Consider the following 21,234-nt stretch of genomic DNA (forward strand, 5'->3'; position numbering starts at 1 on the left):
TCATCGGTGCTGCATATTTGTGCCACCTATCAGTGCTGCCTATCAGTACCCATCAGTACTGCCTATTCATGCCACCTCATCAGTGCTCCCTATCTGTGCCACCTCATCAGTGCCCATCAGTGCTACCTATCTGTGCCACCTCATCAGTGCCCATCAGTGCTGCCTTTCAGTAAAGCCTTATCATCGCAGATAAGTGCAGGAGAAAAATTTTATAATAGAAACAAAGAAAAACTTTTTATTTCAAATTATTTGCTCTTTTTCTGTTTATAGTGAAATAAATAAAATACCCAGTAGTGAATGAATACCACCAAACAAAAGCTCCATTGTTAAAACAAAAATTATAGAAATGTGATATTTTTGATCAGTGCTTGGTGGCACTGATCATCAGACAACGAACTCCAGCAAAGTGCAGCTGGCACTTCAAGGGCGGCTGAGCTGTCAAGGATGGTCATTTGTTAAATGGCAATGGCAGCAGTGGGATTCAAACCCATGCCCCAGAGAGATTGGATGGGTGGCACTGGTGGGCCCTGGTGGGTGGCACTGATGGGCACAGGTTGGTGGCACCAATGGGCACTGATGGGCACAGTTGGGTGGCACTGCTGGGTGGCACTGATCATCATGGAGCTGATCATCAGTGCCGATCTGTTCTTTGACAATTGCCGGTTATCGGCAGTACTTTCTTCATGCTGTGACTTTTGTATATCTTAAGTGCACTTATGAAGACTGGATTTGGAAGGCCCAGCTGGGTGCCTCCATTTAGAAGTGCACACCTGAAATTTTCATTTAATTTTGGATGCATTCCTTCATTGAAGAATTTTGTTTCATCATATTTGTTATGTTGAACCGATTTGTTTTCTAAATTTGTTTCATATCTTCAGCATTTGTTTTGTATATTTGTTGGTCTGGGTGGATTCGTTATTTGTTATGTATATTTCAAAACTATTATGAAGGATTCAATATTTTCGAACACAAAAGAATAAATAATGCAAAATGGTGGCAAATTTTTCAAACCTAAAAATTGCATTAAACTGTGGAACTGAACTAACTGACTGTGACAATTACAAAATTAATTTAACCTCTTCACGCCGGCAGCACACAAATGTTTGACCTCCCAGCGTCTGGGCATAGACACCGAGCTGCCGAACATTTGCGTGCAATTAACAAAAAACATATGTGCTGAGAGCACGCACCCTGCACGCTCCCAGCACACATGTCTGGTACTCACGGAAAGGTCCCAGTCTGATCTTTCGATCGGGACCTTTCCCGATCATGTGACCGCCTTGATGACGCGTCACGGCGGTCACAGGATCCCTAAACCCCGCCCATCCCGCCTCCCTGCTTCTGAAACTCTTAAAGGGGCGAGAGGCGCCGGTGGGAAGGGGTTAAATCACAAAATTACTTCAGTCCAAATTATCAAAAGAATTTGAAAATTAAATTCATTTCCCCATGGGCCCAACCTACTATTAGGTGATGTCATCCGAATGAAACAAATGCATTTGTTAATTTCTTTATAACTTTTTTTGGATTCATTTACATTCATTGCTATGTCCATTCAGAGATTTGTATACATCCGAATCTCTAAAAAACACATTTTAGAAGGAAAATTCACTTGTTATGAAACAAAACACACATATCTACCTCCATTTCAAGACTATTACGAATGTTTTCTTTAAGTACTTGCATTTGAAAAGGTTGGGGAGCCCAAGATAAAGCATACCTTTTCATGGAAGGTCTACTTTATTACCCTTCACACAAAATGGCATAATAATATCAAATACCTCCGTTTCTGTTAGGTTTGGGTAGTTTTGTGAATATAATTTAAGAACAGGGGCAGAATGACTATTCGAGCACTCAGGCAATGCTCGAGGGCCCGGGGTCAGTAGGGGGCCCCATGAGATGCCCCTGGTACCTTTAATTGGCTTTTTCATAGGCTTTTTTGGGTGTGGGCGAGGACACAGGGACCCCATGAGCCCCTATTGCCCGGGGGCCCCATGAGTTGTCAGTCCACCCCTCTTTAGGAATATTTAGTTGAGACTCCTTCATACAATTTAATGAATTAGATTTGGTCCTCTTTACATGATAGGAAACATCCTTGGTAACCATGAAAGTATGTTAATTAAATAAAAAGATACCACTGCTGTAACTTAGCAGTTGACAGTTTGGCCCTATTGACCTTTTTTTCCTGCTGTGTACCATTTACTTAGAACAAAAGACTTCTATGTTATTGCTGTAATAAATGCTTTGTTTAAGGATGTCAGCAATTCCAACAGCAAACATTATATATAGAAGAACATGAACAAGACCATTCAAAAGCACATGCTGGCTTTTTGGGTTCAGAAAAGGCAAAGCTGGATGACACACTGGACACACCCCAAGTCAAGCTTCCCTTGTAAAGGTTCAAAAGTATATACTGAGCCTGCATGACTGATGCTAAGCTTTCGGAAGGGTAGCAAAACCCATGAAAGAAATGAACATAAATCAGCCTATAGAATTTTCCCATGATGTGAAAGGTTTGCATCTCGTTGGCATACACATTTCAAGTGATTTTTACCAGCACAACTTATTTTTTGGAGGAAGATTGGATTTATAAGATTTCCACAGATGTCACAAGACAGTAGAACATTTGAGGACCAGGGAAGGCCTCCTTATCATAGAAATCACATAACAGTAGAACTTTTGAGGACCATAGAAGGACTCATCAAAAAATGTGGGGTCCAAAAAGTAGGACTGTCTTGAGACAACTAAAGATTTCTTATAAATCTAATCTTAACTTTATGGAGTTTTTGGGATGACCTTGTCACAGCAGCACCTTGCCATAATTGTGGTTTTTGCCCCAGAGGTTTGTGACTGGTTTACCATTTTCAGTACCTAATTCCTTTTACTCCCAAAGGCAGGCCAGCAGTCAGGGGGCCTCAGGAACACATGCCATGCACCCCCCCCCCTTTTTGAGGCATGTGTGAACAAAGTGAGCTAGTAGCTAGGCTATGGACATTTTGGTATTAATATATTTATATCAGCAAGTAAAGGGAGTAATAAAACCTTTTTTGCTGCAGGTACTGTGGAGACATTCATCCTTAAAGTTCACAGCAGAAGCACAGAAGTTGGTCTCCTTTCTGCTTAGCTTCCCTTGCACCCCAGCCTCCCAATGCATCTGCTCTGGAAGGTTGCTGTCAGGGTTCTATCCACAGCAGAGGCATTCGGAGACCTTGCATTCCTGCCAGTACTTTGCATGGCTACACACTGGCAGGCATCCATGCGCATTGGCGCACACATGTGCACTGGTATAAGCCAGAACATGCATGTGCACTGACGCACAGTTATGGACATCACCAGCCCAGTTTGGCACCAGATAGCCTTTATAAGGAAGTTAATCACTCTCTCCAATTACTGGTTGATCTCTGGCTCCCCAGTGCTTTTGTCCTGTGTTCCCTACTATTGTGATCTCCTGTTACCGACTTGACTTGTTCTTGGACCTGCCTGTCTCCTGATCTGACCCTGGCTTGCCTAATGGATATTCTCACTTGCTCTCCTGTGTATGACCCTGGCTTGGCTAACAGATATTCTCACTTGCTCTCTTGTGTATGACCCTGGCTTGCCTAATGGATATTCTCACTTGCTCTCCTGTGTATGACCCTGGCTTGGCTAACAGATATTTTCACTTGCTCTCTTGTGTATGACCCTGGCTATCCATCTGACTACATCTGCTCTAATCTCCACCTGGCATCTGACCCTGGCTCCAAACCACCTTCGCTTCTGTCCCCTGCTACTCTGAAGGGCTGCTATCTCTCACGGGTGCCAACTGTCTGCAGACACCATTCAAATGAATCACCTGTGTTCCTGGGTGTACCTCTGATAAGAATTCTCAGTCAGATCATCTCTACAAGCACTTCTGCAGGCAACCCGTGCTATTTTGGGCCTGACTCTTTCCGTCTCATCTTCAGGGGAGTCTGGAACTTAGCCACAAGGGAAGGCCTCTCTCCATTGGCCTCCAGCACTAGGTACATGATAGCTGCTTAGTTATTGTGGGGAAGGGGGGTCTGAGCCACTGAGAGAACGACTTCAAAGTTGTTAATTTTGAGGAGGCATTACTCCGCGATGTCTGCAGCTACAGAGGTCAGTAAGGGCTTCCTTTAAAGCTCATTTACCAATCGCTAAGATTTGGCAAATACTTGAATGTTCCTGTCAAGGTCCTACCTTTTCCCTGAGGTTATGTTACTCCATGTGCTGGCGTCCATCTTGGATTTCTGCTGTGCATGGTGGGAATCCTTTTATGCCTTCAGGTCTCTGAGGTCCATCCCCCAGAGGGGTGTGGCTGATGACATATAAGCCTGTGGTCCGCACATGCTCTTTGCACTTGTGTCTTGTGTCTTTGTGTTGCTATTACTCTGTTTTGACTCTCGTGACTCTCCTGGTATCTGATTCGGCTTGTACTCGACTATTCTTTGTATTCTCCTTTGATCTGACCCTCCGTTGCTGAACCCGGCTCATGACCTGTGATTCTCGTCTGCTGTCCTGTACTGTTTTGTCCTATTGTTGTTGACCCGGCCTGTCTGACTACTCTTTTGTCTCTTCCACCAGCTATACGCCATTGGCGGCGGCCATTACCACAGCTGGGGTGTCTCGGGGGCTGCGACCTGGTTCCTGGCTGCGTCAAGTCCATCCCCACCATCAGGGGCCCTGGTGAAGGGCAGCCTGGGACTTAGACTCCGCGCCCTGAGGGACTTTGGTATGTGGGTGGTGGTTGTCGTCAGCCAGGGCGTTACATTGTTAGGCCTGCCTGTCCGTTCCTAGGCCCCTGCCCTGACAGTTCCTAGTCTGGCCACAGGTTCACTTTAAAGTGGTCACTATATTCAAAACATTTTTGTTTCCTTTTGAATAGTGCGAAAAAGGGTTACAACCCCGATAAGTGTTTTCTCTGATTGTCTCATTGGGGATATTTTCTTTCACTCCTTGTTCAGGAAACACAAGTGAGAGGAAATCACTTCATAAGGGAAAATTCCTTAGGCAGTTGTCACCACAACAGGTATCACTACTAGACAATTTTCTCTCACCCCCTGTTCTGGTAACAACCATAGAATGAGGACACTGGGTGTCATTTAACCTGTAAGAAGATCTACATTGGACCAAAGAACAGTGGCTCTGCAGGTGACAGTGCCGAGGAAATGAGTATTGCACAGAAAGTTTTTTTCTTTTTTTTTAAACTTACGGGACTATATTTTTCTTCATTTGAGGCTGGATTTAGTGAACCAGCTGCTTTTACCTATACGAGCAAAGTACACATTCACTAAATACTGGACTTACCTTATTAGCAAAACTATCACTATCAAACCTTAACATCCCATTGCAGAACATAACAGCACCCAAGCATGGAATGGTCTTTTATTACTAACACTAATGCCCTGGGGAAAGGGTTTCTTTTATTACTCCCACTGAAGCTGGGGCATTTTCTATATTCCTACAGGCCATTAATTATTGGGCATTTTATACTTCTACAAACCATTGGCGTAATTTATACTCCTACAAACCACCGGGGCACTTTATACTCCTACACACCACTGGCACAAGGCATTTTATACTCTACAGACCACCAATGCTGAGGCACGTTATACTGCTATGGACAGCTGACACTGGGGCAGTTTGTACTCCTACAGACTGCTGATGCTGGGGCTTGTTATGCTCTAAAGATCACTGATTCCTGGGTATTTTATATTTCTACTGATCACTGAACCTGGGGCATTTTATACTCCCACAGAATACTGGCAAGATGCATTTTATACTCTACAGATCACTGCCATTGCTGAATTTTATACTCCTTTAGATCACTGACACTGAGGCAGCTTATACTCTACAGACCACTGATTCTGGGGCATTTTATACTCATTTGGATCACTAACATTTAGGTATTTTATACTCTACAGGCCACTGATTCTGGGGCATGTTATACTCCTTTAGATCACTGGTGCTGGGACTATTCATACTCTACAGACCACTGATGCTGGGGCATTTTATACTCCTTTAGATCCCTGGTGCTGGGACATTTTATACTTTACAGACCACTCATGCTGGGGCATTTTATACTCCTTTAGATCCCTGGTGCTGGGACATTTTATACTTTACAGACCACTCATGCTGGGGCATTTTATACTCTACAGATCATGGATAATGGGGCATTTTATACTCTACAGACTACTGATTCTGAGGCATTTTATACTCCACAGACCACTGATTCTGGAGCATTTTATACTCTACAGACCACTGATTCTGGGGCATTTTATACTCCACAGACCACTGATTCTGGAGCATTTTATACTCCACAGACCACTGATTCTGAGGCATTTTATACTCCACAGACCACTGATTCTGAGGCATTTTATACTCTCCAGACCACTGATTCTGAGGCATTTTATACTCTACAGACCACTGATTCTGGGCATTTTATACTCCACAGACCACTGATTCTGGGGCATTTTATACTCTACAGACCACTGATTCTGGGGCATTTTATACTCTACAGACCACTGATTCTGAGGCATTTTATACTCTACAGACCACTGATTCTGGGGCATTTTATACTCTACAGACCACTGATTCTGGGGCATTTTATACTCTACAGACCACTGATTCTGGGGCATTTTATACTCTACAGACCACTGATTCTGGGGCATTTTATACTCTACAGACCACTGATTCTGGGGCATTTTATACTCTACAGACCACTGATTCTGGGGCATTTTATACTCTACAGACCAGTGATTCTGGGGCATTTTGTACTCCTTTAGATCACTGGTGCTGGGACATTTTTTCTTTTATAGACTACCAATGCATTATATACTCTACAGATCACGGATGATGATAATGGGGCATTTTTTACATCTTTAGATCACTGGCGCTGGGACAGTTTATACTCTACATACTGATGCCAGGGATTTTATACAGATCACGTGTGAGAAGCATTTTATATGCGTACAGACCAGTGACACTGATCACTGATATTGGGGCACTTTATACTCTACAAACCACTTTTTTATACTCCTATAGATCATTGATTCTGGTGCGATCACCAATGCTAGGGCACTTTATACGCTACAGAGCATTGATACTGAGGCATTTTATACTGCAACACACAACTGAAATCGAGGCAATTTAAACTCCTATAGCTCACCAATGTTCGGGCCAGGGGCGGACTGACCATTTGGAAACTCGGGCACTGCCCGAGGGCCCGGGGTCAGTAGGGGGCCCCATAAGATGCCCCTGGTACCTTTTGCATAGGCTTTTTTGAGTTTGGGCAAGGACACAGGGGCCCCATGATCCCCTATTGCCCGGGGGCCCCGTGAGTTGTCAGTCCACTCCTGGTTGGGGCATTTTATACTCCACAGACCATAGATGAAGAATATTTAATACTGCTGCAGACTCTGACACTGGGGCATTTTACTCTAAGGGCTCATACACGCACACTTACAATACTCTGTGCACAGCTCTGTAATTTATACACGCACATGACACCACTCTGCCAGATGTTTGGGACCTGATTGAAAGAAGACTTAGGTCAGGTATGAGCGAACGGGCTGAGCAAAAAAAAAAAAAGAATGGATTTCCTCATTCACACAAGCGAGGTGGATGTAGGTATCCCTACCACTGGGATAGAGTCAGTTGCCATTTCACGGACATGCGCAATTTTAACACGGGACATGTCTGGTAACTGTTTACTCGGCGTAACATCATCTTTTTTATTCCAACAAAAAAATTGGGTATTAAATTGTGTTTTAATCCTAATTAAAAAGGTATGTGCTAATAACAAATTTATACAAAGGTGTGTATCATCATCCAAAAAAAATAAAATAAAATAATATTTTTTTTTTTTGGACACTAATGCATGTTTGGACAATATAATTATTTATTTAAAACACGTAAATGTTTTTTTTTTGGATGATGATATACACCTTTGTATAAGTTTGTTATTAGCGCATACCTTTTTAATTAGGATTATTGTTGCCAAAATTTATTTTGGGTGGGATATGCTGCTGACACTTTGGTGTTTTTTGTAAGTGGCGCTTTTTTTCTTTTTTAATTTGGTATTAAATTGTGTTTGTGTGCATTAAAATTCACAAAAGCGTCCTTTTTCCTGAAAATTTGTGTTTGATAAATTGCTGTACGTAAAAGAAATTGCAACAACCACCACTTTATTCTCCATGGCTTATGTTGGGGGTACTAAGTAAATTTTTTTTAAGCAAAAAAATGTAGTTTTTACACATATCAGGGAAATGTCAGAATTGGTAGGCAAAATCACTAAATAGTGATTTTTTATTTTCAATCTAGCATGGCATCATCGGTCAAAGGAAAGGATAACTGAGAAGGCAGAGAGATTGGGGTCCAATAGAGGGACAGTTGGGATGTGAATTTCTGAGCGATCCCTCTTCTTGTTTCCCTCTTCTGTAACAGATGGGATTGGTTACATTGTATCGTGATCAGCCCGATTCTTTCCTGTCCCCCCGGTGACCCCGGTGCGGCTGACCTGTGCCGTAGCGCAGCACCTGCTGAGCAGAACTAGTTGCGGATCGGGTGACCCGGGGAGGGGTGTGATCAGCAGGCTGCCAGTGTGGGTGGCAGGATTTGGGTAATGGGCGTTCCCAGCTCCCCTCCCTTCCCGGAGAGGTTTCCCTTCTGTCCCCCCTCCTTCCATCAATCCCTCTCCGGGCTCACCGACCATGGCTTCCCCAGCCCGGACTGCCAGGAGCGGCTTGCTGGAGCTCAGGAGTCCCGGAGAGCGCTGGAGCCGGATCCTCCTCCTGCTGGGCGAGGAGACTCTCAGCTTCACCCCGGAGCCGGAGAGCGGGGCAGCCGAGGAGAAGGCGGTGAATGGGGGGGAGCCGGCTGGAGGGGTCCCGGACTCCATCGTCAACCTGCGGAGGACTGTCCGGGTGGTGAAGCAGGAGGCTGGAGGACTGGGGGTCAGCATCAAGGGTAAGGTGTCACCCGCAACACCGGGCTACTAGCCACTGGCCTGGGGGGCTGTGCCCGCGAATGTCCCTGGAACTGGCCATGGGAATGTCCCTGGAGATGTCCCCGGGACTGTCTATGGGAATGTCCCTGGAGATGTCCCCGGGACTGTCTATGGGAATGTCCCTGGAGATGTCCCTAGAACTGTCTACGGGAATGTCCCTGGAATCATTTTTGGTGGTATCCCTAGATTTGTCACTGGGAATGTCCAAGGTATTGTTTTTAGAGATGTCCCTTGATCTGTCCATGGAGATGTCCCTGAATCTGTCCATGGGGATGTCCCTGGAACTGTGTGGGAATGTCCCTGGAGATGTCCTCAGGACCGTCTATGGGAATGTCCCTGGAACTGGCCATGGGAATGTCTCTGGAGATGTCCCCGGGACTGTCTATGGGAATGTCCCCGGGACTGTCTTTTGGAATGTCCCTGGAGATGTCCCTAGAACTGTCTACGGGTATGTCCCTGGAATCATTTTTGGTGGTATCCCTAGATTTGTCACTGGGAATGTCTAAGGTATTGTCTTTGGAGATGTCCATGGAGATGTCCCTGAATCTGTCCATGGGGATGTCCCTGGAGATGTCCCTAGAACTGTCTATGGGAATGTACCTGGAATAATTTTTGGTGGTATCCCTATATTTGTCACTGGGAATGTCCAAGGTATTGTCTTTGGAGATGTACCTTGATCTGTCCATGGAGATGTCCCTGAATCTGTCCATGGGGATGTCCCTGGAGATGTCCCTGGAACTGTGTGGGAATGTCCCTGGAGATGTCCCTGGAACTGTCTATGGGAATGTCCATGGAATACTTTTTGGTGGTGTCCCTAGATTTGTCCCTGGGAAAGTCCCAGGTATTGTCCTGGGAGATGTCCCTTGATCTGTCCTTGGAGATGTCCCTGGATCTGTCCATGAGAATGTCCCTGGATCTCTTCATGAGAAGCCCCTAGAGATGTCACCAGATTTGTTCCTGTGTATGTCCGTGGAACTATCATGGGAACTGTCCATGGCAATGTCCCTGGACCTGTCTGTAGGAATGTTCCTGGAACTGTCTATGGGAATGTCCCTGGAATATTTTCTGGTGGTGTCCTTATATTTGTACCTGAGAATGTCCCAGGTAATGTCCCTGAAGATGTCCTTGGATCTGTCCATGGGAATGTCCCTGGATCTGTCTATAGGAATGTCCCTGGAAATGTCACAGAAACTGTTCATGGGAATGTCCCTGGATCTGCCTATGGGAATGTCCCTGAAATATTTTCTGGTGGTGTCCCTAGATTTGTACCTGAGATTGTCCCAGGTAATGTCCCTGGAGATATCTTTGGATCTGTCCATTGGAATATCCCTGGATCTGTCTATAGAAATGTCCTTGGAACTGTCACAGGAACTGTTCATGGGAATGTCCCCGGATCTGTGTATAGGAATGTCTCTGGAGATGTCCCTAGAACTGCCTATGAGAATGTCTCTTGATTATTTTCTGGTGGTGTCCCTAGATTTGTCCCAGGGAATGTCCCTGAAGATGTCCTTGGATCTGTTCATGGGAATGTCCAGGTTTTGTCCCTAAAGATGTCACCAGATCTGTCCATAGAAATGTCCCTGGAACTGTCAAAGGAACTGTCCATGGGAGTATCCTTGTATCTGTCTATGGGAATGTCTCTGGGACTGTCAAGGGAACTGTCCAAGGGAATATACCTGGATCTGTCTATGGGAATGTCCCTGGGGCTGTCTGGGGAACTGTCCATGGGAATGCACCTGGAAAGGTTTCTGGTAGTATCCCTTGATCTGTAACTCGGAATGTCCCAGGTATTTTCCGTAGAGATGTCCCTGTATCTGCCCACGAGATTGTCCCTGGAGGTGTCCCTGGATCAGTACACAGGAATGCTCCTGAAGATATTCCTGGATCTGTCCATGGGAATGTCCTTGGATCTGTCCATGGGAATGTCTGTGGGACTGTCTGGGGAACTGTCCATGGGAATGCACCTCGAAAGGTTTCTGGTAGTATCCCTAGATCTGTACCTCTGAATGTCCCAGGTATTGCCCCTAGAGATGTCCCTGGATCTTTCCACAAGATTGTCCCTGGAGGTGTCCCTGGATCAGTCCATGAGAATGTCCCTGGAGATGTTCCTGAATCTGTCCATGGGAATGTCCCTGGAGCTGTGTCTGGAAATGTTCCTGGAGAAACCAGTTGGAGTGTCCTTGAAATTGTCCCTGGAAATATTCCTGTAGATGCCCCTGGAAATGATCCTGAAGATGTCCTTGGAAATGTTCCTGTTGATGTTCCTTGAGGAGGTGTTCCTGGGAATGTCACTGGAAATGTTCTTGGAGATAACCCTAGGAATGTCCCAGGAAATGTTCCCGAAGCTGTTGCTGGGAAGGTCTCGGGAAATGTTCCTGGAGATGTCCCTGGAGATGTTGTCTGGAATGTCCCTGGAGTTGTCCCTGGAAATGTCAATGGGAGTGTCTCTGGCAATGTTCCTAATGTGCCTGGAAATGTTCCTGCAGATGTCCCTGGAAATGTTTCGGGAGATGTCCCTGAAAAAGTATCTGGAGATGTCTGTGAAAATGTTCCTGGAGATGTCCATGGGAATGTCTCTGGAGATGTCCCTGAAAATGTTGCTGGAGATTTCCCAGGGAATGCCTCTGGAAATGTCCCTGGGAATGTTTCTGGAGATGTCCCTGTAAATGGACATAGAGATTTCACTGGGAATGTTCCTGGAGATGTCCTTTCAGATGTCCCTGCAAATGTTCATGGAGATGTCCCTGGAGATATTTCTGATCTCATGACATGACTACATAGCTTGAACTGTGGCCAGGTTATGGTGATCTCAAGGACATGGGTCAGGTTTGTCCCTGGAATTTTCATTGTTGAGTATTTGGAGTTTTGAGCTTCAAATGTGAATGGGGATGTAGCTGGCCATACGCACAGAGTACAGCTCTAAAGTGGAACCAAACTCAAAAAGTGAAGATTTGTTATGTTACAGAGAATGTCTAGAAGTATTTATTGTGCCTGAGCACTACCCTGAACAATCTACCTTTTGTCTGAAATTCCTTCTACAAAATCTTAGTACACTTCCTGGTTTGTGAGTGTGCCTAGGCACTTGCGAGTCTACAACCTGTATATCTGCAGTGTGAAATCTCAGGCCCATTTATACCAGCAGGCTAAGCATGTTAAGGCGCACATAATGTGTTCTCACTGATGTGCGATGTGCATGTGCATTGTGATGCGTTGTACAACTTTATAAACCTTCAGAGTCTTTCTAACTGTATGGAGTGAGAACTGAACTAATAACACATAAGGCAAACTGCCTTGTCTACACGTTGGGACTGCACTGGAAACTGCTACCCAATAGGGATGGAATGAATGAGCCCTAAGGCACTCCTCTGACTTCTAGACTCAGGAAATTTGGAGGGTGATTTGGTGATGTTATTACTTTGCTCCTCAATGTTCTCCTTGCTGGAGGCTGTGATGTAAGGAAGCAAAGCCCTGCCTCTACTAAGATGACTGCCTCCATGTAGAAACATAGTGTAGAACAAGGCATGATAGGTGAATAATTGGGGAAAAAAGTTTCAGGCAGGTAATACTGGTGATTGGTCCATTGGCCTCTAATATTTTGGGCATAGCTTCCAGAGATAGGGCTGGCAGGCAGAGTCAGGCCCTGTCCTTTTTATGTCTTGGTTACACCAACAAGAAGATCTCTGTGACTTAAGATAATACAACCGATCAGAAAATCGGACAAAAAAAATTGCTTTCTAAGAGATCGTAAGATAATCTGGTCGTTAGTACACACCTTTCCCCCGAAATTATTCGAAGGGACAAACACGAACATTTTTTTCATACGATATCAGATAGTTCGATTTTAATTTAATTTTATTTGTCTGAAAAAAAATCGGATAAGCAAGAACACTCATGCTCAGAAACGAAAGAATACATTACAATACAAAACATTAAATTACGTCCAAAGCAGGGGCGGACTGACAACTCATGGGGCCCCCGGGCAATAGGGGATCATGGGGCCCCTGTGTCCTTGCCCAAACTCAAAAAAGCCTATGAAAAAGGTACCAAGGGCATCTCATGGGGCCCCCTATTGACCCCGGGGCCTCGGGCAGTGCCCGAGTTTCCAAATGGTCAGTCTGCCCCTGGTCCGAAGTTGTATTCGTACGTACGAAAATGCCCTTAACTTTAGTAACTTCTTCATTTTTGATTTGAGACTAGCATGCAAAAAAAAGGATGATCTTTCGTCTGATATTCTCATCGAGTGTACCAGGCTTTAGTTCCTGGCTCTGTTGCTGCTGTCCTGGGAGTTTTTGGATGTTCCTGCCCATCTTTGTGTGTTTCCAGCTAATCCTGTCACATTCTCTATAATATAAAATATATACAGATCTACCATGGGGAGTGGGGGCCCCTCACAATGGCCTCAACAGGTGTGCAAATCTAGGAAGTCAGATAAAAGATCTCACCAGTCGATCCTATTTCATGGGCTATTCGAGACACTGCCAAGTGGTTTAATGCTTCAGCATTCATCAAAGGCTAGAATATTGCTTTTGCGATAATGTCACAAAAATGAAATTCCTAAAAAAGATACCTCTCCTGCTGACTACTCTCCTGAACCTCACTTAACTGAGAGAACTTGGTGCCCAAAGTGTTTGCAGAACCAACATTTCTGGGAGTGTCATCTCACTGTGCTCAATCATTCCTAACTTCATTGATATCCAGGATCAAGAGATTGATACTCCCAGGAGGACCCTACATCGATGGTCAGGCTGGTCAAGCATGGGCAGCAGAAATATATTTATCTTTTCTTGCAGGGATTTATTTTTGGGGAAGTTAATTTTTGGGACAGGGTTACTTCATGATGGCAAAACAATGTATTAGATTATCCAGCTAGATTCCTTGATTAGATTGTTATCAAGGAATCTAAATATGGAAGATCTCAACAAATCCTGGCAGTGCAAGGCTTGGTCGATCTGCCACTCTATTTGTATGGACACCCTACAGCCCTGCACTGCAACCAATCATGACATTGCTATCATTTAGAGCGGACATTCTCAAGCAGAACTCTAGCATTCCTCCAGAGATTCCAAGGGGTTCATTGAGCTGTGGCTGATTGACCTTCCAGTTGAGGTGACCTGCATGGTTCTGGAGCCAATATCACTTGGCAGCACCAGCTGTAGGACACCAGTGATTTTTTTAGCGGTCTGTAAGGAGTATTTTTCCCAATCGCCACCAATATAAGGGGCACTTTTCCCAGTGACCCTCAAAAATTGGGCTTAGCAGAGGTTCCTTGAGACTTCAAGAGTTCTTCTGGGGTAAAAAGGCTGATTTAGAGGATGGATAAAGGTCTTGGTCTATTTTTTGTAATTAAAAAGGAACATTACTCTATTTACCCAGAATTAAATGTAATATCTTCAACACTTGAACCTGAATGAAAATAAAAAAAAACTCATACTAAGTAGTCCATGGAGTCCAGAGTTTTCTACCTTGCAGGAGAAGTTCTCAACCCACCCCTCTGCTGCCATGTCACCATCCGCCAGGACTGCAACCTGTGCCAGATCCCTCTCCACGCACACACTTTGCGTCTGGGCATGTGCAAGATCTTACAATCTGGGATGTGTTACATAGATATCCCAGGAGGTGGGTGGGCAGATATGTCATCCTCGCCTAGGTAAGCATAAAGGAAGTACATAGCTACATAGTTAATCTGGCTGAAAAAAGACAAAAGTCCATCCAGTTCAACCATTAAAAAAAAAAAGATAATCCCATACCCGCAGTTGATCCAGAGGAAGGCAAAAAAAAAACCCCCCAGCAAAGCATGATCCAAATTGCTCCTGCAGGGAAAAAAAATCCTTCCTGATCCCCTGAGCTGCAAATAACAAAAAAAGTGTAAGAGGGAGGGGATAGGAGATGGGAGAGACAATGTCAATCAAACGAGTGAAGGTTCACTTCAAACAGTACATATACAAGGTGTACGAAACAAGCAATTCTGTTTTTTGGTTAATTTTCGCCAATAAACTTTTTTGCATTGAAAGCGAACAGATTACAATTTTTATTCCGCAAACAACATCCGATCGATTGCACAAAAAAAAAAATCACTGTGCGTCCAGCGATCATTCGGTATCCCGATCATTCGGTATCCCGGTATTCCAGGGGCCCTGGAAACAAAAATTTCACCGCCTGTTCTTGATGCCTGTAACTCTCCCAAAAATAAATCCCCGTCTTGCTATGTTTAGCGCGCTGTGCATCCGTATTGTGGGAGATCATGTGTTACTTTCATTTTAAGAGTATAATATAAGTACCCCGGAGCTGACAGATTGGCTGCCTTTCAGGCTCGTGAAGTTTTATAGGAGTCAGGATATTATGTCCTGAATTTGAAATGGCACGACAGCCTCGTGTTCTTACCGAAGGAAAAGGGAAAAGAAGTTGTTTTGTAAGCATATTAGATGCGAGCTGGGATCCGGCATTCCTGCACTGGGAGAGTCACTTTCACAACCCTCCTGTTTACTGGGCAGCCCACCAGGGAGGGGGGCAGAGAGGGGACATTTCATGGGAGATCTGCTGCTGGCTTTGGAAAGGGGATCTAAAGTTTGATAAATGGCCTCTGCTGAAACAATGTTGTCACAGTTTTAAAGAAGATAGAATGTATTTATTACCAGTGTGTGATATATTTAGAGTTAGGATCACAAAATGTATTTGTGTTACATTTTCTCTTTTGTATTTTTGTTACTGTATTAGGATACATTCATGCAGGCCTGCTTCGGTTGCTTTATGTAACCCTTTCTCTGCCAGAACTGTTTTTGAGGATTTTTTTTTTTTGTATTTATGTTTAACTGCTTCCCGACCGCCCTATAGCAGAACTACTGCTACAGAGAGGCAGAGCTGCGCAAAATTATGTATATATACGTGATTTTGAATGCCTGGGTAGGTGACACGCACACTGCCCTACCTGCACCTCCCTACCTGTGCCGTCATTGGTGGCTACAGCTGTCGGTCACCGTGTCTGGGCTGGAGATTCCCCGCCAATTGTCAAGGACCGCTGACAGGGTAGAGGTCTGTATGTAAACAACACAGATCTCTCTCCTGTCAGCTCCAGCATGCTGCTTTGTATGGCTCTGCATAGAGCCATACAAAGCAGCGTGCTTACATAGTAAAACACACACAGCACACAGTTAACTCTTTGATCACCCCATATATTAACCCTTTCCTGCCCAGGGTCATTAGTGCAGTGTCAGTGCTTTTTATTAGCACTGATCACTGTATTGGTGTCACTGGGGATGTCAGTGACAGTTAGTCAGTTCCCACCCAGTGTCAGAATGCCAGCCGCAGTCCCGCTATAAGTCGCTGATTGTTGCCATTACTAGTATAAAAAATAAATACAAATTCCAGTATATATACCTCCATTTGTAGACGCTATAACTTTCACGTAAACCAAATAATTTACACGTATTGGGATTTTTTTTTAGCAAAGTCATGTCGCAGAATACATTTTGGTCTAAATTTATAACGAAATTTGATTTTTTAATTTTTTTTACTGGATATGTTTTATAGCAAAAAATCTAAAATGTTTTTTTTTTCAAAATTGTCAGTGTTTTTTTGTTTTGTGAGAAAAAAGGACATCAATTTCATTTGGGTGCAGTGTTGCATGTCCGCGCAATTGTCAGTTTAAGTAACACAGCACCGTATAGCAAAGGGTTACCTGTGTGCTGTGTGTGTTTTACTGTGTGCTGTGCTTTACTGTGTAAGCATGCTGCTTTGTATGGCTCTGCTATGCACTTGAACAAAAATGAGCTGCATGGTTGAGTTGCCAGAAAGAAGTTTTTAGTGCACCAATGCCACTGCAATGCAAAAAAGCCCAGTTACAATATGCCCGACAACACCTTGACATGCCTCACTGGACTTTTTTTGTGGCATTGGTGCAGTAAACGCTTCTTTCTGGCAACTCGACATTGCAACTCAATTTTTTTCCAAGTATCATTGTATTGTGCAAACTTTCTTGGTCTACCTGACTTTGGCTTGGTATCAAGAGATCCCCAAATATCTTCTTATTAAATGGTTGAACAGTACTGACTCGCATATTCAGGGTTTTGGATATCTTTTTATATCCTTTTCCATATTTATATTTTTCCATTACTTTGTCACGCAGGTCTTTTGACGGTTCTTTTCTGCTCCCCATGGCTCAGTATCTAGCCTGTTCAGTGCATCCACGTGAGAGCTAACAATCATTGACTATGTATACACAGACACTAATTGCAATTTAAGCCCCAGATGTGTGAAACAAACCTTTAATTGCCATTTCAACCTGTTTGTGTCACCTTGTGTGTCTGTACCAAGGCCAAACATTCCAGAGGATGGAAACTTTAGAGCAGAACTGCATATCTAGTGCCAACAAACAATGCAAATTGTGGATCTGTGGACCTCACAAGGCTTCCATGGTATTGCAGAGGCATCAGATAGACTGGAAACTTCTTGTTTCAGCTGTTCTAGTTGTCTCTGCTGATAAAGTCCATTAATATAGTTCCTCATGAGTAATGAGCAGATTGGTCAATGTAAGCAGAAGAGTGGAAGTGCATGTCAGGTCAACAGAGGATGCATGTGGCGATTGCGATCTTTCTAGTTGTCTCTACTGATAATGTGCAGAGGATGTTCCATTATATAGTGCCTCCTGAGAAATGGACAGATTGGCCAATGTAAGCAATAGAGTGGAAGTGCATGTCAGGTCAGCAGAGGATGCATGTGGCAATCAAGCTCTGGAACACTCCCTATGCTCTTCAAGTTGGAAGGGGGGGTTCCGCCTAGAGGGGCTTTCTGCATGCCACAGCATCTAATCAGACCAGCACTTAAAGTGATCCTGTGCTGCTCCCATGTAGGACAGAGCAACGTGTTCTATTACTCTTCCATTTCTCTCTAGATGGACATGCTCATGTCTTCTTCGCACTCCTGCTTGTGGTACTCCCAGGAACGCAATAATGTAACATGGGGGTGGGGAGACAGTCCTCAGCCCTGTGTAAGCTCCAGTTTTAGGATATGAACATACTTAGGGCTTCCTCCCTTCACTCACATTAGCTGAACTGGGGGGGGGAAGCAAAAGAAAAGTATGTGCAGCTGCAGACGACAGCAGTTGATGGTTTGCCCTGCTTGGGGCACTGGATCGCTTTAAACACTTGCCTACTGGCACTTCTACCCCCTTCCTGCCCAGGCCAACTTTGAATGACAATTGCGCAGTCATGCAACACTGTACCCATATGAAATGTTTATAATTTTTTTCACACAAATAGAGCTTTCTTTTGATGGTATTTAATTGTCACTTTTATTTTGTGCACTACAAACAACAAAAGAGCAAAAAATTTGAAGAAAAATTTTTTCTTTGTTTCTATTATAAAATTTTGCAAACAGGTAGTTTTTCTCCTTCACTGATGTGCGTTGATGAGGCTGCGCTGATAGGCAGCACTGATGGGCACTGATAGGCTGCACTGATGGGCATTGATGAGGTGGCACAGATAGGCAGCACTGATAGGCTGCACTGATGGGCACTGATGAGGTGGCATGGATAGGCTGCACTGATGGACACTGATAAGCTTCACTAATGAGGTGGCACTGAGGAGGCGGCATTGATATGCAGCAATGAGGTGGCACGGATAGGCTGCACTGATGGACACTGATAAGCTTCACTAATGAGGTGGCACTGAGGAAGCGGCATTGATATGCAGCAATGATGAGCACTGATAGGTGGCACTGATGGGCACTGATTGTCGTCACTGATGGGCACTGATAGGTGACACTGACATGTGGCACTGACTGGCTGCACTGACTGGTGGCACTGACTTGTGGCACTGATGCGCATTGATGGGAGGCACTGCTGAGCGCAACTGCTGGGTGGCACTGCTGGGGAGCACTGATGATTGGCACTGATGGGGGGCACTTCTGGGCACTGATGGGTGGCACTGCTGGGCACTGGAGGGAGGCACTGCTGGGCACTGATGTGCACTGGAAGGTGGTACTGCTGGGTGGCACTGCAGGGAACTAGTCATCAGTGCCCTGATGATCAGTGCCGATCTGTTCTATGACAATTGCCAGTTATCGCCAGTACTTTTCATACGCTGTGACAGTGTCAGGTAAGTCTGCCGATAACCTGTATTTACTCGGTGATCTGCTGTGTCATTGGACACAGCTGATCACGTGGCAAAACGCAGCTGTGATTGGCCTTTTACCTCATCACATGATCAGCTGTGTCTGTAGGACACAGCGATCACAGAGATCACCGGTGCGCACCGCTGGGAGCGCGCGGAAGGGCACGTTATGGGAGGACGCCATAAGCCGCTCTCCCAGAACTGGACAACTGCATTATAGCTGTCATTTGGCTATAGCGCAGTTTGCAAGATGTTAAAGCCCAACTCAGGAAATTAACTACTGAATGCTCATTAGAGTGGTTGTAAGCCTCAGCCATGAAATATGAACAAAACACATCCCTCTATAGTGTGTACTTTTCTCAATCCAGAGCACTAAGTATCATTTCTATCCTCTGTTTCCTTCCTCTTCTATAAGCATGAGTCACTTCGGATGAAATTTTCCTGATACCAAGAGAAAAATGGTGACGGGGAGGGCACAGCCTGTGATTGACAGCCTCAGCTCTGCTCCTGTGAGCTGTGTGGAGGGGGTGTGTCCCTTCCCTCCAATCTGCTCTCAGAGTTCTCCCCACTGAAACTTCAGCTCCCCACCCACTGCTTTTCAGAGCTGAGAGATCTTGTGTAAATTCGGCACTTTGAATGGATGTAGGGGACAGACAGCCGTAGATAACCAGGTACAACGTCTGAAGGACGTTTCATCTCTGTGTATCACCCGAGGTCAGTTACTTTGCTTGTTATATGTGCGGATTACAACTACTTTAAATCTGGGAAGTGGGTTTAGAATGAGCAAGAGCACGCTCTCCTGTGATGCTGGAGTGCTAAATGTCCCAAATCAGGATGGGGCTGATCTCTGTAGTGGGCAAGTTTAGGGCAAGCTTTGGCAATGGCACCTGGTATGGCATTTAATGTGTTTTGTAACCCACTGGGGCCCCTTCACTGCATAGTGTGTTTTATGGAAAAGGTGAACTTAGCCTTTAGGGCTGGTTCACACTATAGAAATGCAGTCCAGATGTGTTCCAGATGCGTTTCCGCATGCGCATTTTTGATGCAGTCTTGGCACGTTCCGAAGTATTTTTGCTGCTTTTTTGAAACGTTCCAGTGCATTTTTCATGGTTTCCAGTTAATTTTTCCCCTCCCTTTTTCTTCAATTTAAATAGGGCCATGTGTGTTCCAGTGCGTTTTTGCTGCATTCCGGTGCGTTTTTTATGTGTTTCACCGCGTTCCAGTAGAAAAAATGCAGCCTGTTCTACTTTTTTTTCCTGCAACCGGAATGCACTGGAACTGCAAGCACTGATGTGAACCATGACTCTGACAACCATGTCACTTACCATATCACCTACTTTCTGTGCTTGCATGTAGTGTGAAATGGCCCTTAAGCTAGGTTCATACCTATGCAGGATGCATTTGAGTGGTTTCTGCATTGCGTTTTGCGTTTTTGCCGCATTTTTGAAGCGTTTTTTTCTTTTTTGGGGTGGAGGGTCTTTTTTTTTTTTTTCTTGTTGCTAGGCAGATTTGAAACACAAGCACTGATGTGAACTTTGACATTGACAACCATATAACCTACTTTCTGTGCGATTTTGGATGCAGAAAAAAGCACACTGAAACGCATGTATTGTGAACTGGCTCTTAGCCATTTTTTTTTAATTATGAGACCACAATGGATTACCCAATACCCCTTTATGCCAAATGGTTGAAATCATCATTATCACCAGTCCTATTAGGTACCAGTAAGACCACTTTTAGACGTGTAAGTTGTTTACTGTCGCACCCCTGAAAAGTGATCAGCAGTTTGAAAGACACTTTAACTCTAAGAATGCCGCACTACTGCACTACAGCCACCTGCTTTGCTATGAATGGCTCACATTCAGAGGTGATACCGCCCACCAAATGCAACTGGATCATTTGTGCTGCGACTGCAAAGCGCTGCAGTAGAGCCACCGGCCACCTAAACGAGGCAAAGCAGCCACTCAGAGCTGGAGTTGTGCTGCACCTGCCTGGCAATTGGCTGCGGCATAGTGGGTTGGCATTGTGAGGGTTAAAACAAGAGGTGAGGAGGCAACCTATCGCTTCCTCTCTTCCTGTCAAATGCCTCTGAAAAGCAATTCACTGTGGATTCAGAGGTGTCGCAAG

At 44.7% G+C, this 21,234-nt stretch overlaps 1 protein-coding gene across 2 annotated transcripts in view; it reads left to right on the forward strand.

Annotated features, from left to right (window-relative positions):
* The first annotated feature begins 8,654 nt into the window (after positions 1 to 8,654).
* The window catches only part of SNTA1 (syntrophin alpha 1), a 91,873-nt gene continuing 79,293 nt past the window's right edge, over positions 8,655 to 21,234 (forward strand). The window contains exon 1 of one of the 2 annotated variants that reach the window (XM_089673238.1): positions 8,655 to 8,961. In XM_089673238.1, coding sequence (XP_089529364.1) covers positions 8,706 to 8,961 — 256 coding nt within the window. In that variant the 5' untranslated portion in view covers positions 8,655 to 8,705. The remainder of the gene's footprint in view (positions 8,962 to 21,234) is intronic. The other variant, XM_089673237.1, reaches the window with a different exon arrangement.

Source organism: Staurois parvus, unplaced genomic scaffold (assembly GCF_062004578.1).
Source record: "Staurois parvus isolate SC_StPar_1 unplaced genomic scaffold, SC_StPar_1.0 ptg000137l, whole genome shotgun sequence".
NCBI classification, from domain to species: domain Eukaryota; kingdom Metazoa; phylum Chordata; class Amphibia; order Anura; family Ranidae; genus Staurois; species Staurois parvus.